The sequence below is a fragment of the Leptinotarsa decemlineata genome, unplaced genomic scaffold (genome assembly GCF_025532065.1).
Source record: "Leptinotarsa decemlineata unplaced genomic scaffold, Ldec_3_MD MMD2_P_RNA_scaffold_12, whole genome shotgun sequence".
Lineage (NCBI taxonomy): Eukaryota > Metazoa > Arthropoda > Insecta > Coleoptera > Chrysomelidae > Leptinotarsa > Leptinotarsa decemlineata.
In genome coordinates, this window is record NW_027412526.1 from 2830991 (window position 1) to 2856148 (window position 25158).

The 25158-nt window shown below is 43.6% G+C and overlaps 2 protein-coding genes across 3 annotated transcripts in view; one reads left to right on the forward strand and one right to left on the reverse strand.

Annotated features, from left to right (window-relative positions):
- The window catches only part of mthl1 (adhesion G-protein coupled receptor methuselah-like 1), a 215277-nt gene that overhangs the window by 158656 nt on the left and 31463 nt on the right, over positions 1-25158 (forward strand). The gene's annotated exons all lie outside the window — the stretch shown is intronic.
- Positions 325-7046, reverse strand: LOC111511136 (uncharacterized). The gene is made up of 4 exons (XM_074174790.1): positions 6664-7046; positions 3720-4023; positions 2505-2942; positions 325-957 (listed from the first exon to the last, which is right to left on the reverse strand). The coding sequence occupies exons 1-4, from the start codon at positions 7044-7046 to the stop codon at positions 535-537; spliced, it is 1548 nt and encodes a 515-aa protein (XP_074030891.1). The 3' UTR covers positions 325-534.

Genomic DNA, 25158 nt, shown 5'->3' on the forward strand with positions numbered 1-25158 from the left:
GATCAGCAGTGAAGCCAAATATATTAAAATTATAAATCAACATTTCGAAATAAATCCTGATCGAATGACTTCTAAAAGTTGAAATAAATGATATCAACTTTGTACTGCAAGGCAACTGTTTTGACCCAAGGCACAGATATCATCAGTGGTGTTTAGGCTGGACCACAAATGCATTGCCAAGCTAAATTTTGAGAATTCTTCAACAATGCTAGCAATACATAGCTTTCTTCTAAGGTAGACTATATACTATACTTTTTTCACAAAAAAAATTTCAATTACAAAAATCCACATAAACAATCAACACTTGTGGGTGATTTATTTAAACATTTTATTTATTCAAATTTGAATGTTATCGAAAATTTAACAATGCTTGAGATATTTCAAAAAATGTTACAAATCAGTTGTAAATTAACAGGAATTTAATTACAAAATCAAGTCATAAAGGAATGGAAACTCGAAGGTAAAAAAAAACAGTCGATTCACTATTACAAAACAAATGATTTCTAGGCCGTCGCGTCACCTAACCTAAATAATTCAGTTGCTCGAATCGTCCTCCTTGCTTTCGACCTCAGTCGAATTGATAATCTTATTGTGAATAGTCCTTAAATGGCGCAGTAGGTTACTCTTCACGTTGAACGTCTTGCTGCACATGTCGCAGTTGAACGGCTTCTCTCCCGTGTGGCTGCGTTTGTGAATGACCATGGATGCGTGGGAGGGAAACGTCTTGTTACAATCTGTGCACTGTTTGCCCCCGTCACCGCTCTGTGGAGGAGGTGTGTCCGTTCTGGAGGAGGGGGCGAGCTGTTTGCCCGAAGGGTAGCTCTTCTTGTTGGAGAGGTGCAGCTCGAATTCGGTGTGGTCCTTTTGGATGTGCTTCACCCATTCGGCGGGCGTGGGGAAGGGTTTCTGGCAGAGGTCGCACATCAGTTCGGGGAAGGTTTCGTTCTCGTAGGAATCCTGAAACAAGAAGAAACGTATCTGTTTAGAGTTGTGAGTACCGAACGAAAGTACGGGATAGTACTTCAGTGATGAGATTATTCCATGTGTAGTGAAAGTGAAATATCTGGGAAACGTTCTACACATAGTCAGACTGTTCCTATGACAAGGAAACTGTAGGAAATTTTGGGACTCAAAACACCAAAAAGTACAGAGCAATTGCCTGGTGATCGAAAGCTTTACAAACGACTTAGCGAAGCTCTCTGGTGAACAAAGACAGGCTTGCCTGGCTATCTTCGGTGCCATCTGCAGCCGTGGGGAAGCTTCTATACCAACCTCTTCTGGAGAAGAAGAGGGGCTGAATGGATAACATACGGACAAAACATGCCTATGGATATCCACATTTCGAACAATACACTGGAATCTGTGTTATATAGATATTTTCTAATGTTTCAATCGCTCCAACAGATCTGACAAATGGAGACAGGTTTGCCTGGCTATCTCCAGTGATATCTCCAGCCTTGGAAATCCTAATATACCTTATTCTTCTGGAGAGAAAGAGAGGCTGAATGGATAACATACAGACTTATGCCTATTCCACAAAACATGCCTATGCATGTGTAGCAGACAACTGGTCGGTTCTGATTCTCATGTTTTGAACAGTCAAGTACTACCTACTTTATAGAGTATGACTTCTAAATAGAAAGGGTTGACTCCTCTGGAAGAATACTTTTGTCTGACTCGGCTCAAATCAGATCATCCACCAATTGAACGAGTATGCTTTTTTTGAGAAGCTAGATTTATTCATTGGAGTAATTGGTGTGAACCATAAACTCTTCCGCTTCCAACGCCGCTTAACTGTCCGAGAATATTTTATTGACCTGTGTATGAGGTTGTATTCCACCAATCTTTCCGCACACAATTCAGTTGCATAGATTTCCGTTTGAAATACAGGCGCATGGGTCCCTAGGCAGATTGATATGCCTGTGTCTGCGATTGAAAACGTCTGCACCAGAATCTGAAGGTGTTTTTAATCCATCTGTGAACCAACAACTATCTGCTCTTGATATTTCCTTCTCCGGCGGATTCAGTTCTCTCTACTCGGGAACAGTACTGTATAAGGCAGTTCTTAGCTGACAGTTGGAGGCATAATGTCAGAGGTCATTTCCAGAAAGCTGTAACTTCCACTATCAACCAGCAGTCTGTTGTACTCTGCATTAGATTGATCTGTGCCATTGGCGATGTGCACAATTCTATATGCAGTCCATCTAGCCTCTCTCCCTCTAGAAAAATGTGAAGAGGAGATAGATCTAGAAGGATTTCCATGGCCGCTGACGATGTGGTACTGATGGCACTCAGATAGCAAGACAAGCCTGTCTCTGTAAGCCAGAGAGCTCTTCCTGAGCCATTTTCTGTAAATCCTCCTGTCACCAGGCATTTGCTCCATAGGTGATCATTAGTCTGACAATCATGACATGAATCCAATGGATTTGTTTGAGTCCTAAACCCCAAATTTTACCTTCAACATGTCCATAGGGACAGTCTGCCTCTATGTAATGATAACTTACCCCCGTGCTATCTCTTCTTCTCCTCTTGGCCGGCAGCACATCCGTATGTGTCTGCACGTGCCTTACCCACTCGCGAGGGATCGTGAACGTTTCCGTGCACAGTTCGCAAGTCAGAGGTGAGAACATCTTCTCTTCGTTTTCGTTGTTGTCGGAGCTGTGTTCTTCTGGTTCGGACTTCAATGTGACCTCTTCGTAGACGTCTTTGGACTCGATCAGTTCCATATCTGCCTCCGACCATTCTACGGGTTCGTCTTTGATCATGAGGTACTGCAGGCCGCTTTCTCGGCTTGTGTTGGCTTCGTTCTTGATTGAGGTTTCGCCAGGACCGTACTCGCCCAAGGGGTCCAGCTGTTTGTTCAGGATGGTCATCGTTTTCTCAGGATCTTTGGTGGTTTGGCCGTTCTTGTCGAAGGGGTGCATCAGCGTGAAGTTGAGCACCTACAGAAAAGCAAGTATTTTATTTCAAAATGAGCTCCTAAGGGTCGAATCTAATAAAAATTAATTGCTCGCATTGTCGAAAGCCTACAGTTTGTTCGTTATTATCTTTCAAAACTTGTAAACCTACAGGTTTTGTTCGGTTTTTGAGATAACCCTATGAGAAAATATCTAGTGGATTGAGGTCAGGTGATCTCGCTGGTCATTCTAACGCACCTCTTAGATCTATTCATCTATTAGGGGATATTGTATTTAATATTCTCTCAACAGTGCAACTCTACAGTGCAGAAGAAGAATCTGGTAGATTTTCATTGACTGGATTAGAAAATCAATGTGTTTGTATAGTGTGAGGTCTGTAAGTGCGTAATGTGGCTAATCTATATTTTAATGTGGATAATCTATATGTTTTATGAAAATAACCTATAATCACATGGAACTTTGGTAGTATCTGTGTTATTTATCATGTATGCGAATGCTCTCTGCCACTATTTATTAGGAAATTAATCTGTTTCTTTTGCTGATGATATACTCATCACTATTGAATACTGGGTCACTGTAGATAATCTTTTAGTTGTTTTTTGACAAGAAATAGTAAACTATTGAATATTATAGAGTTTCTGTAGAAAGGTGTTTCATATTGAATAATAATAAATGTTGGCAAAGCATATTAATAGAAAATCAGTAGACAAGAAATCATTTTTCAACGATAGTTGCGACTTTCTGAAATAGAAACAAATGAACACTTGTATTCCTTTCAATAGATATCAATTACTACCATACCATTGCCTTCTGCCTCGGGCTGGTGTAAGTCATTTGCTCCTTCTGCTTTTGCACGACTAGGAATTTCTGCGATTGGGATTTATCCAGAGATGTAGCGTTATTCGGTTTCGGTTGGATTGCAGTAGTTTGAGGTGTGTTTTCGCAGAGTTGATGACTGGTTTCACCAGGGGCACCATGGGAGGAACAGCTGGTGTTGCGGGAGGAGGAGTCGGTGTCGCGGGGGGAGGTTTCGGCTGTTGTTGAGTTATCTTGACGTTTTTGTCTACATCTTCCTTTTCCCTGGAATAAAATCACTGTAAGCAATCTGTAGATATAATGGTGGGCCCCACAAACTTAGATAGAATTTACAGGATCAAGGACAAAATGAACACTATCATCCTCAATGGCGGAATTTGAAGTTTCTTATTATCTCATCAGCGTCCGACTCGATGATATCACAGAATGCATCATTCATTTCAAGACTCAGGATGTGGAGTGTACTCCAGATCACTAAGCCTAAGGATTAGTGGGGAATGGGAAAAAATACCAGCGTGGTCCAAACAGAACTGGCTGGTATCTCAATCGCCACAAAAGACAACGAGGAAAGGAATTTCTGGTTAAAAGATAGAAAGCGCTCAATAAAAGACCCTATACCGGGTGTCCCACATTTTATGTGACAGGCAATATCTGGTTTGTTGAAGGAGATACACAAAAATGTTTCATACAAAAGTTTTAGGAGTTCATGAGAGCTATATTTTGATATAATTTTTAAATATACAGGGTGTTTGGTGTAGGTGCTACAGACCAAAATTCCATTTTTTAAAATAGAACGCCCTGTATATCATCACATATGCAGATGCAACGTTAAATTCTGATACCATTTCATGTTAGGTTTTTGAAATTCGGTTACGGCGTTGTTGAGTTATTGCACTTTCCCTTAAATATAAAGTTTCAAAAATACTTATTTACTCGTACACGAATCCAGTCTATATCTTTTATTAAATTGAACTAGACTACTACTGAATACAAACCATTATTCTCACCTCTACGATACGATATCGATATCAGTTGAATATAATATTGAAATTCTTGAGAATGTGACTAACTTGAGGGTGAATTGCTTTATATTGCACAATTTCATCAAGTAGCTTATGCTTGTTGATGCCATAGTAACAAATGTTGTTGAATTGTATCTACTTGTCAGTTCGATTCAGTGATTCTTTGCAAAACAGTAACTGTGTTCTTTGTGCGAAAACTCCAGTATGCCTTTCGCGTTTAGTCCAAGTGATTGCATTGATATGTTATTGATTTTTGGGGAATGTCAGAAAAACTACCGTCAAGCACAACGTCTATACCAAGAACGTTTTCCAGACAGACCCATTCCGTCACGAATGACTTCGAGAGTTGTAGAAAAATTGCGAACTGGGTCATATCCTTCTACTGTAAAGCATCGTCATCATACAAGATCTGTTAGAACTGAAGATTTAGAGATCAATGTGTTGGCTTATATTATTATTCATCCACATGTTTCTATCCGTACTCTTGCAGAAGTCGTGTGTGAGTAAATCTAATGTACAGAGAATTCTGAGAGAAAATAAATACCACCCATTCAAAATTCAGTTGGTACAAGGTTTGAAACCCACGGACTTTGAACGACGACTCGAATTCATTGCTTGTATTCAAGTTATATTACATGAAAGTCCTAACATATTCAGTCAAATTTTGTGGAGCGATGAATCGCGATTCCACAATAATGGAGTTGTGAATCGACATAACAGTCACTATTGGTCTCAAGAAAATCCCCACTGGGTCCGCGAAAGTAATTTTCAAACTACTTGGGGTATTAATGTACGGTGTGGATTGTTCAATGGCCGCATCATAGGACCTTACTTTTTCAATGAAAATCTCAATGGATTGCGATATTTACATTTTCTAGAAAATGATTTGATCCAGTTGGTGGAAGATATTCCCATAGCAGAACGACAAGGAATTTGGTGGCAACAAAATGGTGCTCCTCCTCACAATTCACAGGTTGTTACTGAATATCTGGATAGAACGTACCCAAATAGATGGATTGGTAATAAGGGTCCAATTCGGTGGCCGGCTCGTTCCCCAGATTTATCACCGCTTGATTTTTTTCCTATGGGGTTATTTAAAAGATATTGTTTTCACTACTCCCCCTTTAAATGTGGATGATCTGAAAATGAGAATTCGACTAGCGTGCAGTGATATTACGCCTGATATTATAAGAGCGACTTGTACGAGAGAAGTGATTCGACGTTTCGAAGCCTGTATAATATCTAATGGGCATCACTTTGAACAATTTTTATGACTTATTTCTAGGTACCTACCATTCTTATGAAATGATTTATCAAGTTATATTATTTACATTGTTATTAATTAAAGCTTTGTTTTCGAATACACCTCTTTCAATTTCGCAATTGTTTCATATTCAAAATGATTCCTGACTGAATTCCACAACTCAGAATTGAAACCATTACTTCGAACACCCAAAATTTTGACTAATTTTCATGTGATCTGATGCAGAGAGAATAATTGTATGAGATATTTTCAAAAATAATAGTCGTTCTCAAGACTTTACATTTTAAGCAATAACTCAACAACGCCGTAACCGAATTTCAAAAACCAAACATGAAATGATATCAGAATTTAACGTAGCATCTGAATATGTAATGATATACAGGGCGTTCTATTTCAAAAAATGGAATTTTGGTCTGTAGCACCTACACCAAACACCCTGTATATTTAAAAATTATATCAAAATATAGCTCTCATGAACTCCTAAAACTTTTTTATGAAACATTTTTGTGTATCTCCTTCAACAAACCAGATATTGCCTGTCACATAAAATGTGGGACACCCGGTATATTATGACAAACGTTTCTAGACGTCATCCGTCATTTTGAAAAACAGACTGGAACTGAAACATCTCGGTCAACCTTACCTGTAGAGCCCCTTGATCTGCAAGATGTCACCCCCTCTGAGAACGCTCTTCAGTATTTCCTTTGAGACCTTGGCTTCTCCGCTGTACATGTACCTGACCAAGACTTTGAGGCTCTTGTAGTCGATTTCGGGAGGCATGACTATCATCAGAGGCAAGGCGGTGGTGACCTTCCTGTGTAGCTTGAGGACACGCGCCAGAAAGAGGCTGCTGTAAGACAGAACGTAGCGATGGGCCATTATTTGGTGGCCGTCGGCCGTCACTAGGGCGACGTCAGCGAAGGAGTCGCTATGGAGCGATGCCGATATGCAGGAATGCATGTAGTTGGTGAAGGAGGTCCATTTCAGCTGGTAGGTCTCGCATATTTCGGCTTGCTGCTTGTCCATGATGTCTGGAAAAAGAGTACATTTGGATGAAAGTTATCAATACTTTGTCCATCTAAAGGGGTCACTAGACGGTCAATAATATTGTCGATGTGATTGGTGTTTCAATGTTGCTTTAATGTTGCTTCAATCATTCTGTTAAACTCATTCAGTGAGAGTATTTCAAAGGAGCGTGACATGTTTTTTTATTAAAATGATTTCGAATACTGATTTGGGCTATCTCGCCTTAACTTTGGCTGTCTGCAAGAAAAGAAGAAAAGACGCTGGTCCAAAGAATGGTACGTACTGAGAAGTTGTTCAACCCACGAAAATTTATTAAACTTTCTGCGAGATACGGAACCAGACGACTACTTTCCATAACTCAGGATAGTCACGGTAGAAACTAGTCAGAAGGGTTACAAAATCTCGTTCACCGACGGACTCGCCTTCCTTGCAACTTGATAGATCGGTCACAACTATTGATGATATTTCTCATTTACACCATCAATCTGTTCGGCCATTAGCGCCAGTCAATGTCCTTCAATCGAATTTCTATCAATTTCCGTCCATCGATTGACAATCACGTCAATCGCCTCCTACACGATCATTTGTGTACTTCAATGAGCATCATTGACAATATTCTGTATCTGTAGTATAGGTGGTCTGAGTGCTGTGTAAGTTGTACATCCTCCCGAGGAGTTGTCCTCCTAGGTCATCGTCCATCTTGTCCTTTCCAGGAAGGAGGACAGGTCACTGGGTAGGCCAAGACTCCGGGCACTCGCATAGGACATGCCTGCTAGCCTCATATTCCTGTTCACACATCCTGCATAGAGGTGTGTCCACTAGCCCCATATTGTGGAGGTGTTTCCTTAGTTGACAGTGGTCAGTCAGAAATCTTACTGTTGAGCATAGATTTTTCTTGGTCATCGCCAGATATTTTTACGGCGCCAGCTTCCCAAGGTCGCTAGACCACATGTGGCTAGCGTAAGTAACTCTAGACTTCATGGATCAGTATGACATTAACCGATTACCATGGCCACCGAGATCGCCCGATCTTTCACCAACAGAACTTGTGTGGGATATTCTTGGTCGCAGACTGCTGAATTTCCAACAGTCCCAACAGACTTTGGTAGCACTTAGAAATGAGTTAGAAGTAGGGTGAAGGAGATACCCCAACAGGATATAGACCACCTTATCAGGACAATGCCCAGATGTATCCACGAGTGTATAAGACATCGAAGATCTGCAACACACTACTGAACTTCACTGGTTTCACGATCATCCAATTTCTCTGAAAACTTACCCGCTTGTTTGCTATTATCTGTCAAGTATGTAAGTGAGAAATTTCGAAAATATTTTCAGTATAAATGGGTGTTTATCTTTCTTTGTCGCTTAGTATGTTTTGAGATTTATGTATATTCAGTGACACCTTTAGTGCAAATTTAACGTATTCGTATTCGATTCAAAACACTACTTTTTCAGAAAAAAAAATTATGTCAGTCTTCTAGAATCGCAGATCAGTACTAAATTTTCATTTCATGTTTTGAGGTTAGGAAAGCTTGGTGACCTTTTAGTCTAGAAGGAACCCAAATTTTCATTCAGTATCAAAAAAAAAATTCAAGCTAATTTTTCCAACAATTTATTTTCAGAGGCTGTAGGTGCGTGTCTTGTCCTTTAACGAAAGTACAAATCTTACTTTCATTTTGACATAAGGGCAGCACTGTGATATTTGGAGCTGTAAAATCTTTGAATTGTAATTCAGCGACTCAAAAACATATAACAGTTTTTTAAAAAAATGCAATTTGAACTTATGTCTTGTGGTTAGACCTTGGTGTCTAAAAAGTCCTTGAATTTTCATTGTTGCCCAAAAACTCGTAAACTCGACAACCATCTCCTCTGGAGACTCGCTCCTGAATTGAATTTACGGAGAGGTCAGTTGGAGTCTAAACTCGACATCCATCTCCTCTGTAGACTCGCTCCTGAACTAAATTTACAGGGAGGCCCGTTGGAGTCGTAAACTCGACAAACATCTCCTCTGTAAACTCGCTCCTGAAGTAAATTTACAGGGAGGCCCGTTGGAGTCGTAAACTCGACATCCATCTCCTCTGTAGACTCGCTCCTGAACTAAATTTACAGGGAGGCCCGTTGGAGTCGTAAACTCGACAACCATCTCCTCTGGAGACTCGCTCCTGAATTGAATTTACGGAGAGGTCAGTTGGAGTCTAAACTCGACATCCATCTCCTCTGTAGACTCGCTCCTGAACTAAATTTACAGGGAGGCCCGTTGGAGTCGTAAACTCGACAAACATCTCCTCTGTAGACTCGCTCCTGAAGTAAATTTACAGGGAGGCCCGTTGGAGTCGTAAACTCGACATCCATCTCCTCTGTAGACTCGCTCCTGAACTAAATTTACAGGGAGGCCCGTTGGAGTCGTAAACTCGACAACCATCTCCTCTGGAGACTCGCTCCTGAATTGAATTTACGGAGAGGTCAGTTGGAGTCTAAACTCGACATCCATCTCCTCTGTAGACTCGCTCCTGAACTAAATTTACAGGGAGGCCCGTTGGAGTCGTAAACTCGACATCCATCTCCTCTGTAGACTCGCTCCTGAACTAAATTTACAGGGAGGCCTGTTGGAGTCGTTAAGTCGACAACCATCTCCTCTGGAGACTCGCTCCTGAATTGAATTTACAGAGAGGTCAGTTGGAGTCGTTAACTCGACATCCATCTCCTCTGTAGACTCGCTCCTGAACTATATTTACAAGGAGGTACGTTGGACTCGTAAACTCGACATCCATCTCATCTGTAGACTCGCTCCTGAACTAAATTTACAGGGAGGCCCGTTGGAGTCGTAAACTCGACATCCATCTCCTCTGTAGACTCGCTCCTGAACTAAATTTACAGGGAGGCCTGTTGGAGTCGTTAAGTCGACAACCATCTCCTCTGGAGACTCGCTCCTGAATTGAATTTACAGAGAGGTCAGTTGGAGTCGTTAACTCGACATCCATCTCCTCTGTAGACTCGCTCCTGAACTATATTTACAAGGAGGTACGTTGGACTCGTAAACTCGACATCCATCTCCTCTGTAGACTCGCTCCTGAACTAAATTTACAGGGAGGCCCGTTGGAGTCGTAAACTCGACATCCATCTCCTCTGTAGACTCGCTCCTGAACTAAATTTACAGGGAGGCCTGTTGGAGTCGTTAAGTCGACAACCATCTCCTCTGGAGACTCGCTCCTGAATTGAATTTACAGAGAGGTCAGTTGGAGTCGTTAACTCGACATCCATCTCCTCTGTAGACTCGCTCCTGAACTATATTTACAAGGAGGTACGTTGGACTCGTAAACTCGACATCCATCTCATCTGTAGACTCGCTCCTGAACTAAATTTACAGGGAGGCCCGTTGGAGTCGTAAACTCGACAAACATCTCCTCTGTAGACTCGCTCCTGAAGTAAATTTACAGGGAGGCCCGTTGGAGTCGTAAACTCGACAACCATCTCCTCTGGAGACTCGCTCCTGAATTGAATTTACGGAGAGGTCAGTTGGAGTCTAAACTCGACATCCATCTCCTCTGTAGACTCGCTCCTGAACTAAATTTACAGGGAGGCCCGTTGGAGTCGTAAACTCGACAAACATCTCCTCTGTAGACTCGCTCCTGAAGTAAATTTACAGGGAGGCCCGTTGGAGTCGTAAACTCGACATCCATCTCCTCTGTAGACTCGCTCCTGAACTAAATTTACAGGGAGGCCCGTTGGAGTCGTAAACTCGACAACCATCTCCTCTGGAGACTCGCTCCTGAATTGAATTTACGGAGAGGTCAGTTGGAGTCTAAACTCGACATCCATCTCCTCTGTAGACTCGCTCCTGAACTAAATTTACAGGGAGGCCCGTTGGAGTCGTAAACTCGACATCCATCTCCTCTGTAGACTCGCTCCTGAACTAAATTTACAGGGAGGCCTGTTGGAGTCGTTAAGTCGACAACCATCTCCTCTGGAGACTCGCTCCTGAATTGAATTTACAGAGAGGTCAGTTGGAGTCGTTAACTCGACATCCATCTCCTCTGTAGACTCGCTCCTGAACTATATTTACAAGGAGGTACGTTGGACTCGTAAACTCGACATCCATCTCATCTGTAGACTCGCTCCTGAACTAAATTTACAGGGAGGCCCGTTGGAGTCGTAAACTCGACATCCATCTCCTCTGTAGACTCGCTCCTGAACTAAATTTACAGGGAGGCCTGTTGGAGTCGTTAAGTCGACAACCATCTCCTCTGGAGACTCGCTCCTGAATTGAATTTACAGAGAGGTCAGTTGGAGTCGTTAACTCGACATCCATCTCCTCTGTAGACTCGCTCCTGAACTATATTTACAAGGAGGTACGTTGGACTCGTAAACTCGACATCCATCTCCTCTGTAGACTCGCTCCTGAACTAAATTTACAGGGAGGCCTGTTGGAGTCGTTAAGTCGACAACCATCTCCTCTGGAGACTCGCTCCTGAATTGAATTTACAGAGAGGTCAGTTGGAGTCGTTAACTCGACATCCATCTCCTCTGTAGACTCGCTCCTGAACTAAATTTACAGGGAGGCCCGTTGGAGTCGTAAACTCGACATCCATCTCATCTGTAGACTCGCTCCTGAACTAAATTTACAGGGAGGCCTGTTGGAGTCGTTAAGTCGACAACCATCTCCTCTGGAGACTCGCTCCTGAATTGAATTTACAGAGAGGTCAGTTGGAGTCGTTAACTCGACATCCATCTCCTCTGTAGACTCGCTCCTGAACTATATTTACAAGGAGGTACGTTGGACTCGTAAACTCGACATCCATCTCCTCTGTAGACTCGCTCCTGAACTAAATTTACAGGGAGGCCTGTTGGAGTCGTTAAGTCGACAACCATCTCCTCTGGAGACTCGCTCCTGAATTGAATTTACAGAGAGGTCAGTTGGAGTCGTTAACTCGACATCCATCTCCTCTGTAGACTCGCTCCTGAACTATATTTACAAGGAGGTACGTTGGACTCGTAAACTCGACATCCATCTCATCTGTAGACTCGCTCCTGAACTAAATTTACAGGGAGGCCCGTTGGAGTCGTAAACTCGACAACCATCTCCTCTGGAGACTCGCTCCTGAATTAAATTTACAGGGAGGTCAGTTGGAGTCGTAAACTCGACATCTATCTCCTCTGTAGACTCGCTCCTGAACTATATTTACAAGGAGGTACGTTGGACTCATAAACTCGACATTCATCTCCTCTGGAGACTCGCTCCTGAACTAAATTTACAGGGAGGTCAGTTGGAGTCGTAAACTCGACATCTATCTCCTCTGTAGACTCGCTCCTGAACTATATTTACAAGGAGGTACGTTGGACTCATAAACTCGACATTCATCTCCTCTGGAGACTCGCTCCTGAACTAAATTTACAGAGAGGTCAGTTGGAGTCGTAAACTCGACAACCATCTCCTCTGGAGACTCGCTCCTGAATTGAATTTACGGAGAGGTCAGTTGGAGTCTAAACTCGACATCCATCTCCTCTGTAGACTCGCTCCTGAACTAAATTTACAGGGAGGCCCGTTGGAGTCGTAAACTCGACATCCATCTCCTCTGTAGACTCGCTCCTGAACTAAATTTACAGGGAGGCCTGTTGGAGTCGTTAAGTCGACAACCATCTCCTCTGGAGACTCGCTCCTGAATTGAATTTACAGAGAGGTCAGTTGGAGTCGTTAACTCGACATCCATCTCCTCTGTAGACTCGCTCCTGAACTATATTTACAAGGAGGTACGTTGGACTCGTAAACTCGACATCCATCTCCTCTGTAGACTCGCTCCTGAACTAAATTTACAGGGAGGCCTGTTGGAGTCGTTAAGTCGACAACCATCTCCTCTGGAGACTCGCTCCTGAATTGAATTTACAGAGAGGTCAGTTGGAGTCGTTAACTCGACATCCATCTCCTCTGTAGACTCGCTCCTGAACTATATTTACAAGGAGGTACGTTGGACTCGTAAACTCGACATCCATCTCATCTGTAGACTCGCTCCTGAACTAAATTTACAGGGAGGCCTGTTGGAGTCGTTAAGTCGACAACCATCTCCTCTGGAGACTCGCTCCTGAATTGAATTTACAGAGAGGTCAGTTGGAGTCGTTAACTCGACATCCATCTCCTCTGTAGACTCGCTCCTGAACTATATTTACAAGGAGGTACGTTGGACTCGTAAACTCGACATCCATCTCCTCTGTAGACTCGCTCCTGAACTATATTTACAAGGAGGTACGTTGGACTCGTAAACTCGACATCCATCTCCTCTGTAGACTCGCTCCTGAACTAAATTTACAGAGAGGTCAGTTGGAGTCGTAAACTCGACAACCATCTCCTCTGTAGACTCGCTCCTGAACTATATTTACAAGGAGGTACGTTGGACTCGTAAACTCGACATCCATCTCCTCTGTAGACTCGCTCCTGAACTATATTTACAAGGAGGTACGTTGGACTCATAAACTCGACATTCATCTCCTCTGGAGACTCGCTCCTGAACTAAATTTACAGAGAGGTCAGTTGGAGTCGTAAACTCGACAACCATCTCCTCTGGAGACTCGCTCCTGAATTGAATTTACGGAGAGGTCAGTTGGAGTCTAAACTCGACATCCATCTCCTCTGTAGACTCGCTCCTGAACTAAATTTACAGGGAGGCCTGTTGGAGTCGTTAAGTCGACAACCATCTCCTCTGGAGACTCGCTCCTGAATTGAATTTACAGAGAGGTCAGTTGGAGTCGTTAACTCGACATCCATCTCCTCTGTAGACTCGCTCCTGAACTATATTTACAAGGAGGTACGTTGGACTCGTAAACTCGACATCCATCTCCTCTGTAGACTCGCTCCTGAACTAAATTTACAGGGAGGCCTGTTGGAGTCGTTAAGTCGACAACCATCTCCTCTGGAGACTCGCTCCTGAATTGAATTTACAGAGAGGTCAGTTGGAGTCGTTAACTCGACATCCATCTCCTCTGTAGACTCGCTCCTGAACTATATTTACAAAAAGGTACGTTGGACTCGTAAACTCGACATCCATCTCATCTGTAGACTCGCTCCTGAACTAAATTTACAGGGAGGCCTGTTGGAGTCGTTAAGTCGACAACCATCTCCTCTGGAGACTCGCTCCTGAATTGAATTTACAGAGAGGTCAGTTGGAGTCGTTAACTCGACATCCATCTCCTCTGTAGACTCGCTCCTGAACTATATTTACAAAAAGGTACGTTGGACTCGTAAACTCGACATCCATCTCATCTGTAGACTCGCTCCTGAACTAAATTTACAGGGAGGCCTGTTGGAGTCGTTAAGTCGACAACCATCTCCTCTGGAGACTCGCTCCTGAATTGAATTTACAGAGAGGTCAGTTGGAGTCGTTAACTCGACATCCATCTCCTCTGTAGACTCGCTCCTGAACTATATTTACAAGGAGGTACGTTGGACTCGTAAACTCGACATCCATCTCCTCTGTAGACTCGCTCCTGAACTAAATTTACAGAGAGGTCAGTTGGAGTCGTAAACTCGACAACCATCTCCTCTGTAGACTCGCTCCTGAACTATATTTACAAGGAGGTACGTTGGACTCGTAAACTCGACATCCATCTCCTCTGTAGACTCGCTCCTGAACTATATTTACAAGGAGGTACGTTGGACTCATAAACTCGACATTCATCTCCTCTGGAGACTCGCTCCTGAACTAAATTTACAGAGAGGTCAGTTGGAGTCGTAAACTCGACAACCATCTCCTCTGGAGACTCGCTCCTGAATTGAATTTACGGAGAGGTCAGTTGGAGTCTAAACTCGACATCCATCTCCTCTGTAGACTCGCTCCTGAACTAAATTTACAGGGAGGCCCGTTGGAGTCGTAAACTCGACATCCATCTCCTCTGTAGACTCGCTCCTGAACTAAATTTACAGGGAGGCCTGTTGGAGTCGTTAAGTCGACAACCATCTCCTCTGGAGACTCGCTCCTGAATTGAATTTACAGAGAGGTCAGTTGGAGTCGTTAACTCGACATCCATCTCCTCTGTAGACTCGCTCCTGAACTATATTTACAAGGAGGTACGTTGGACTCGTAAACTCGACATCCATCTCCTCTGTAGGCTCGCTCCTGAACTAAATTTACAGGGAGGCCTGTTGGAGTCGTTAAGTCGACAACCATCTCCTCTGGAGACTCGCTCCTGAATTGAATTTACAGAGAGGTCAGTTGGAGTCGTTAACTCGACATCCATCTCCTCTGTAGACTCGCTCCTGAACTATATTTACAAGGAGGTACGTTGGACTCGTAAACTCGACATCCATCTCCTCTGTAGACTCGCTCCTGAACTATATTTACAAGGAGGTACGTTGGACTCGTAAACTCGACATCCATCTCCTCTGTAGACTCGCTCCTGAACTAAATTTACAGAGAGGTCAGTTGGAGTCGTAAACTCGACAACCATCTCCTCTGTAGACTCGCTCCTGAACTATATTTACAAGGAGGTACGTTGGACTCGTAAACTCGACATCCATCTCCTCTGTAGACTCGCTCCTGAACTATATTTACAAGGAGGTACGTTGGACTCATAAACTCGACATTCATCTCCTCTGGAGACTCGCTCCTGAACTAAATTTACAGAGAGGTCAGTTGGAGTCGTAAACTCGACAACCATCTCCTCTGGAGACTCGCTCCTGAATTGAATTTACGGAGAGGTCAGTTGGAGTCGTTAACTCGACATCCATCTCCTCTGTAGACTCGCTCCTGAACTATATTTACAAGGAGGTACGTTGGACTCGTAAACTCGACATCCATCTCCTCTGTAGACTCGCTCCTGAACTATATTTACAAGGAGGCCCGTTGGAGTCGTAAACTCGACATCCATCTCCTCTGTAGACTCGCTCCTGAACTAAATTTACAGGGAGGCCTGTTGGAGTCGTTAAGTCGACAACCATCTCCTCTGGAGACTCGCTCCTGAATTGAATTTACAGAGAGGTCAGTTGGAGTCGTTAACTCGACATCCATCTCCTCTGTAGACTCGCTCCTGAACTATATTTACAAGGAGGTACGTTGGACTCGTAAACTCGACATCCATCTCCTCTGTAGACTCGCTCCTGAACTAAATTTACAGGGAGGCCCGTTGGAGTCGTAAACTCGACATCCATCTCCTCTGTAGACTCGCTCCTGAACTAAATTTACAGGGAGGCCTGTTGGAGTCGTTAAGTCGACAACCATCTCCTCTGGAGACTCGCTCCTGAATTGAATTTACAGAGAGGTCAGTTGGAGTCGTTAACTCGACATCCATCTCCTCTGTAGACTCGCTCCTGAACTATATTTACAAGGAGGTACGTTGGACTCGTAAACTCGACATCCATCTCCTCTGTAGACTCGCTCCTGAACTATATTTACAAGGAGGTACGTTGGACTCGTAAACTCGACATCCATCTCCTCTGTAGACTCGCTCCTGAACTAAATTTACAGAGAGGTCAGTTGGAGTCGTAAACTCGACAACCATCTCCTCTGTAGACTCGCTCCTGAACTATATTTACAAGGAGGTACGTTGGACTCGTAAACTCGACATCCATCTCCTCTGTAGACTCGCTCCTGAACTATATTTACAAGGAGGTACGTTGGACTCATAAACTCGACATTCATCTCCTCTGGAGACTCGCTCCTGAACTAAATTTACAGAGAGGTCAGTTGGAGTCGTAAACTCGACAACCATCTCCTCTGGAGACTCGCTCCTGAATTGAATTTACGGAGAGGTCAGTTGGAGTCGTTAACTCGACATCCATCTCCTCTGTAGACTCGCTCCTGAACTATATTTACAAGGAGGTACGTTGGACTCGTAAACTCGACATCCATCTCATCTGTAGACTCGCTCCTGAACTAAATTTACAGGGAGGCCCGTTGGAGTCGTAAACTCGACAACCATCTCCTCTGGAGACTCGCTCCTGAATTAAATTTACAGGGAGGTCAGTTGGAGTCGTAAACTCGACATCTATCTCCTCTGTAGACTCGCTCCTGAACTATATTTACAAGGAGGTACGTTGGACTCATAAACTCGACATTCATCTCCTCTGGAGACTCGCTCCTGAACTAAATTTACAGGGAGGTCAGTTGGAGTCGTAAACTCGACATCTATCTCCTCTGTAGACTCGCTCCTGAACTATATTTACAAGGAGGTACGTTGGACTCATAAACTCGACATTCATCTCCTCTGGAGACTCGCTCCTGAACTAAATTTACAGAGAGGTCAGTTGGAGTCGTAAACTCGACAACCATCTCCTCTGGAGACTCGCTCCTGAATTGAATTTACGGAGAGGTCAGTTGGAGTCTAAACTCGACATCCATCTCCTCTGTAGACTCGCTCCTGAACTAAATTTACAGGGAGGCCCGTTGGAGTCGTAAACTCGACATCCATCTCCTCTGTAGACTCGCTCCTGAACTAAATTTACAGGGAGGCCTGTTGGAGTCGTTAAGTCGACAACCATCTCCTCTGGAGACTCGCTCCTGAATTGAATTTACAGAGAGGTCAGTTGGAGTCGTTAACTCGACATCCATCTCCTCTGTAGACTCGCTCCTGAACTATATTTACAAGGAGGTACGTTGGACTCGTAAACTCGACATCCATCTCATCTGTAGACTCGCTCCTGAACTAAATTTACAGGGAGGCCCGTTGGAGTCGTAAACTCGACATCCATCTCCTCTGTAGACTCGCTCCTGAACTAAATTTACAGGGAGGCCTGTTGGAGTCGTTAAGTCGACAACCATCTCCTCTGGAGACTCGCTCCTGAATTGAATTTACAGAGAGGTCAGTTGGAGTCGTTAACTCGACATCCATCTCCTCTGTAGACTCGCTCCTGAACTATATTTACAAGGAGGTACGTTGGACTCGTAAACTCGACATCCATCTCCTCTGTAGACTCGCTCCTGAACTAAATTTACAGGGAGGCCCGTTGGAGTCGTAAACTCGACATCCATCTCCTCTGTAGACTCGCTCCTGAACTAAATTTACAGGGAGGCCTGTTGGAGTCGTTAAGTCGACAACCATCTCCTCTGGAGACTCGCTCCTGAATTGAATTTACAGAGAGGTCAGTTGGAGTCGTTAACTCGACATCCATCTCCTCTGTAGACTCGCTCCTGAACTATATTTACAAGGAGGTACGTTGGACTCGTAAACTCGACATCCATCTCATCTGTAGACTCGCTCCTGAACTAAATTTACAGGGAGGCCCGTTGGAGTCGTAAACTCGACAAACATCTCCTCTGTAGACTCGCTCCTGAAGTAAATTTACAGGGAGGCCCGTTGGAGTCGTAAACTCGACAACCATCTCCTCTGGAGACTCGCTCCTGAATTGAATTTACGGAGAGGTCAGTTGGAGTCTAAACTCGACATCCATCTCCTCTGTAGACTCGCTCCTGAACTAAATTTACAGGGAGGCCCGTTGGAGTCGTAAACTCGACAAACATCTCCTCTGTAGACTCGCTCCTGAAGTAAATTTACAGGGAGGCCCGTTGGAGTCGTAAACTCGACATCCATCTCCTCTGTAGACTCGCTCCTGAACTAAATTTACAGGGAGGCCCGTTGGAGTCGTAAACTCGACAACCATCTCCTCTGGAGACTCGCTCCTGAATTGAATTTACGGAGAGGTCAGTTGGAGTCTAAACTCGACATCCATCTCCTCTGTAGACTCGCTTCTGAACTAAATTTACAGGGAGGCCCGTTGGAGTCGTAAACTCGACATCCATCTCCTCTGTAGACTCGCTCCTGAACTAAATTTACAGGGAGGCCTGTTGGAGTCGTTAAGTCGACAACCATCTCCTCTGGAGACTCGCTCCTGAATTGAATTTACAGAGAGGTCAGTTGGAGTCGTTAACTCGACATCCATCTCATCTGTAGACTCGCTCCTGAACTAAATTTACAGGGAGGCCGTTGGAGTCGTAAACTCGACATCCATCTCCTCTGTAGACTCGCTCCTGAACTAAATTTACAGGGAGGCCTGTTGGAGTCGTTAAGTCGACAACCATCTCCTCTGGAGACTCGCTCCTGAATTGAATTTACAGAGAGGTCAGTTGGAGTCGTTAACTCGACATCCATCTCCTCTGTAGACTCGCTCCTGAACTATATTTACAAGGAGGTACGTTGGACTCGTAAACTCGACATCCATCTCCTCTGTAGACTCGCTCCTGAACTAAATTTACAGGGAGGCCCGTTGGAGTCGTAAACTCGACATCCATCTCCTCTGTAGACTCGCTCCTGAACTAAATTTACAGGGAGGCCTGTTGGAGTCGTTAAGTCGACAACCATCTCCTCTGGAGACTCGCTCCTGAATTGAATTTACAGAGAGGTCAGTTGGAGTCGTTAACTCGACATCCATCTCCTCTGTAGACTCGCTCCTGAACTATATTTACAAGGAGGTACGTTGGACTCGTAAACTCGACATCCATCTCCTCTGTAGACTCGCTCCTGAACTAAATTTACAGGGAGGCCCGTTGGAGTCGTAAACTCGACATCCATCTCCTCTGTAGACTCGCTCCTGAACTAAATTTACAGGGAGGCCTGTTGGAGTCGTTAAGTCGACAACCATCTCCTCTGGAGACTCGCTCCTGAATTGAATTTACAGAGAGGTCAGTTGGAGTCGTTAACTCGACATCCATCTCCTCTGTAGACTCGCTCCTGAACTATATTTACAAGGAGGTACGTTGGACTCGTAAACTCGACATCCATCTCCTCTGTAGACTCGCTCCTGAACTAAATTTACAGGGAGGCCCGTTGGAGTCGTAAACTCGACATCCATCTCCTCTGTAGACTCGCTCCTGAACTAAATTTACAGGGAGGCCTGTTGGAGTCGTTAAGTCGACAACCATCTCCTCTGGAGACTCGCTCCTGAATTGAATTTACAGAGAGGTCAGTTGGAGTCGTTAACTCGACATCCATCTCCTCTGTAGACTCGCTCCTGAACTATATTTACAAGGAGGTACGTTGGACTCGTAAACTCGACATCCATCTCATCTGTAGACTCGCTCCTGAACTAAATTTACAGGGAGGCCCGTTGGAGTCGTAAACTCGACAAACATCTCCTCTGTAGACTCGCTCCTGAAGTAAATTTACAGGGAGGCCCGTTGGAGTCGTAAACTCGACAACCATCTCCTCTGGAGACTCGCTCCTGAATTGAATTTACGGAGAGGTCAGTTGGAGTCTAAACTCGACATCCATCTCCTCTGTAGACTCGCTCCTGAACTAAATTTACAGGGAGGCCCGTTGGAGTCGTAAACTCGACAAACATCTCCTCTGTAGACTCGCTCCTGAAGTAAATTTACAGGGAGGCCCGTTGGAGTCGTAAACTCGACATCCATCTCCTCTGTAGACTCGCTCCTGAACTAAATTTACAGGGAGGCCCGTTGGAGTCGTAAACTCGACAACCATCTCCTCTGGAGACTCGCTCCTGAATTGAATTTACGGAGAGGTCAGTTGGAGTCTAAACTCGACATCCATCTCCTCTGTAGACTCGCTTCTGAACTAAATTTACAGGGAGGCCCGTTGGAGTCGTAAACTCGACATCCATCTCCTCTGTAGACTCGCTCCTGAACTAAATTTACAGGGAGGCCTGTTGGAGTCGTTAAGTCGACAACCATCTCCTCTGGAGACTCGCTCCTGAATTGAATTTACAGAGAGGTCAGTTGGAGTCGTTAACTCGACATCCATCTCATCTGTAGACTCGCTCCTGAACTAAATTTACAGGGAGGCCCGTTGGAGTCGTAAACTCGACATCCATCTCCTCTGTAGACTCGCTCCTGAACTAAATTTACAGGGAGGCCTGTTGGAGTCGTTAAGTCGACAACCATCTCCTCTGGAGACTCGCTCCTGAATTGAATTTACAGAGAGGTCAGTTGGAGTCGTTAACTCGACATCCATCTCCTCTGTAGACTCGCTCCTGAACTATATTTACAAGGAGGTACGTTGGACTCGTAAACTCGACATCCATCTCCTCTGTAGACTCGCTCCTGAACTAAATTTACAGGGAGGCCCGTTGGAGTCGTAAACTCGACATCCATCTCCTCTGTAGACTCGCTCCTGAACTAAATTTACAGGGAGGCCTGTTGGAGTCGTTAAGTCGACAACCATCTCCTCTGGAGACTCGCTCCTGAATTGAATTTACAGAGAGGTCAGTTGGAGTCGTTAACTCGACATCCATCTCCTCTGTAGACTCGCTCCTGAACTATATTTACAAGGAGGTACGTTGGACTCGTAAACTCGACATCCATCTCATCTGTAGACTCGCTCCTGAACTAAATTTACAGGGAGGCCCGTTGGAGTCGTAAACTCGACATCCATCTCCTCTGTAGACTAGCTCCTGAACTATATTTACAAGGAGGTACGTTGGACTCGTAAACTCGACATCCATCTCCTCTGTAGACTCGCTCCTGAACTATATTTACAAGGAGGTACGTTGGACTCGTAAACTCGACATCCATCTCCTCTGTAGACTCGCTCCTGAACTAAATTTACAGGGAGGCCGTTGGAGTCGTAAACTCGACATCCATCTCCTCTGTAGACTCGCTCCTGAACTAAATTTACAGGGAGGCCTGTTGGAGTCGTTAAGTCGACAACCATCTCCTCTGGAGACTCGCTCCTGAATTGAATTTACAGAGAGGTCAGTTGGAGTCGTTAACTCGACATCCATCTCCTCTGTAGACTCGCTCCTGAACTATATTTACAAGGAGGTACGTTGGACTCGTAAACTCGACATCCATCTCATCTGTAGACTCGCTCCTGAACTAAATTTACAGGGAGGCCCGTTGGAGTCGTAAACTCGACAACCATCTCCTCTGGAGACTCGCTCCTGAATTAAATTTACAGGGAGGTCAGTTGGAGTCGTAAACTCGACATCTATCTCCTCTGTAGACTCGCTCCTGAACTATATTTACAAGGAGGTACGTTGGACTCATAAACTCGACATTCATCTCCTCTGGAGACTCGCTCCTGAACTAAATTTACAGAGAGGTCAGTTGGAGTCGTAAACTCGACATCCATCTCCTCTGTAGACTAGCTCTTGAACTATATTTACAGGGAGGCCCGTTGTATGGACTCCGTCCATTAAGGTCCTACGAGTAGCTAGGGAAAGAAGGTCCATCATGACAGAGCCTCGCATTACCATGACAAGTTGATGCTACGACGAGAGGGCGCTCGGTATCTAGATGCTGGGTTAAGTCGAATGATAAACCAACTCCATGCTTCACTTTCGAAAAAGTTTAAGTCATCAGGAAACCTAGTTTTGGATATAAAAGATTGTTGAAGTTTCATTCAACCAACCAAAATTTGGTTATACTTTTTGAAAAAGTCACAAAAACTGAACAAAACCTGCACATTTAACGCGTATTTTGAGGTTCGGGACGGTGACTGTGAGCTGAAGAGTCCTTGAATTTTTATTCGGCGTCAAAGTTATGCATCAGTACTATAGCCACTTCGAAAAGTGAAATTTCAATTTAATTTTTGGTGTTCGGATTTCAATGAACCCCCTACAATCAGAAAAAAACATCACTTACAATGGATACTTGTGGCATAAATAATTATTAGGCCTGGAAAGATTTCCATGACATGCAATTCGAGACATATGATTTTTAGGAACATTTTATATTTCATATATGCCCAAATTTAAATATTTAACGTGGATCCTTCGATAATCACAATTTGCAAATCTCTCAACTAACTTCAACCGCTGTTTTCAATGCTTTGAAAAGCAGTTGTCATTTGATGAATTCATTCTCAATTGAGAAAGTGAGTTTTTCACATTTCTGCGTTGGAAACGAATCGAGAACTGTCTACCGCAGTAATAGACGAAACGTCATGCATTAGAACCTGTAGGTCACGGCCAAATAACCCGAAAAATAACTTCGACACAACGTTTTCATAATAATAATGTTTGATTATATTCATGAAGAAAATAAAGACTGAAGACGACCAAAACACGAAAGATCAACTAAATTGTGAAACTAAATCCTTGTCTCTCAATCTAATTACAATCCAAGATATTAAGACTTTATATTTACGTTTTTTTTATTTTCCAGCTGTCAATATCGATCTGTCCTTGCATTATCGAGGATTTACGTGATCGAACAAAAATTTAATACTGATTTTCGTGTAACTTTCCACTGCCGTCCCATTCCGAGCAGAAGCAACGTATTTTGTGAACCAATAACTTGATAATCAATACCATTTGATACGGAGAAACAAGCTCCTCCAATTTTTTCAGCGAAATAATTCCAACAAAGCTGAAGAAAGTCTATTTCCTTTTTATTTTTGAGGCGAAAAAGCCTAAACACTTACCCGGTATTTCTTTTTAAAACTTTAGCGCAACACACCAAAACCGTTCACTCTCAACTGGGAATACAGATGCCGTTTGTTATGGCTTTGTCGGACCCTTGAGAAAATCGATAATATCGGTGGTAGAACCACCATTGATTTTCTGCAGCCAATCCTGAACGGCCGTATATACTATCGATCTGACTTCGCTCTGACGGCGCATTTGTCGATTCTGGCGCTTTTTCTACGGGGTGATGTCGAGTATACGATCTATGTGGAAAGAAGGGATTTGCAAATACTTCATTGTCCGAAGAAAATAAATCTTGTTGACCAAGCTAATGAATAAATATAAAGTAAAATACATAAATGTCTCATGGATATAAAAATATAAATAAAATATAATTTACACTACAGTATTAAAACAGTGAATAAATGAATATAGTTTGAAAAACTAAAAAACACGCTTTTAAAGAAGATCGAAATAAAAAAGTTAAAAATAACTTTCTTTTAAATAAGCTTAAAACAATAACGGACGGGTGCTTTATATACAAAAAATATGGCACAAAGCGCCCACGCTTTTTTTGTATTTTTCGTTCGTTATTGTTTTAAACTAATTTTTTTTTAAATATTTTCAACTTTTTAGGTCAATGTTCTTTAAAAGCGTGTTTTTTAGTTTTTTAAACTATATTTACATTTTTTAGTTTCGTGTGCCGGAAAAGCGTGTTTCGCCATCTGCCCGCGAATAGATCAAGCAATAATGTCGATAATTCTGTCAAATACATATCCCGAGCTTGAGAGTTACAAAGAAACATACACACATCGGAAAAGTCTAGGGATATTTTTAAAAATGGCAATAATTTTTTTTTAGATCGCTGGTTTATTACGGCCCTACATCTATCGTGTATCGACAAAATGAGATTGTCAATGTCTTGTTGAGGTACATTTGCCCATTCTGCGATTAAAAGCTCTCTCAATTGAAACGTTGTGTGAATGTTCCCCATATGCGGAGTAATTCTTCGTTGAAGCATGTCCCACACATGCTCGATGGGATTCAGGTCCGGTGATTGTGCTGGCCATGGCAATACATCAACTCCTTCGTTGGTGAGCCAGTCAGTCACAAGACGCGCGACATGTGGACGAGCATTATCGTGCATTAGGTGGAAGTTTTCACCGACAGCACCAGCAAACGGACGGACGATAGGCAGAAGAATGGTGTCGAGGTACTGTCGAGCTGTGAGGGAGCGATTTGGAAAAACGAGATCGGTTCTGCCGCCGATCATTATTCCGCTCCATAGCATTACTGTACCACCTCTGTATGTGTGGACTTCCTGGACGTGTCTCAAACGTTCATTATTTCCAGGTCGTCTCCACAGTCTTACTCGACGAGAATCTAGATGAAATCCAAATTTGGATTCGTCTGTGAACAAAACTGTGGCCCAATCATTTGCATCCCAGTTTTGATGTTCTTGACACCACTCTAATCTTCTACCGCGATTGCCTCTCGACAAAGATGGACATCTAAGTGGCCTTCTGTTGTGGAGATCTACTTCATGCAGTCGATTTCTGACAGTATCACGACCAATGATTACCTGGTGCGTCTGCTGCAACTCGTTAACCAACTCAGGTGCTGTGATTGTCGGTTGTCTTCTTGCGGTTAAGACCAAAAATCAGTCTTGGACTGCAGTTGTAGCGCGTCCTCGCCCTGGATGTTGTTCGGCTGGACTGCCAGTTTCACGGAAACGCCGCCACAATCGACTGATAACACTTTGGGAGACCCCCAAACGAAGAGCTAGATCATTTTGTCGCATGCCACCTTGAAGAAGCCCTACAG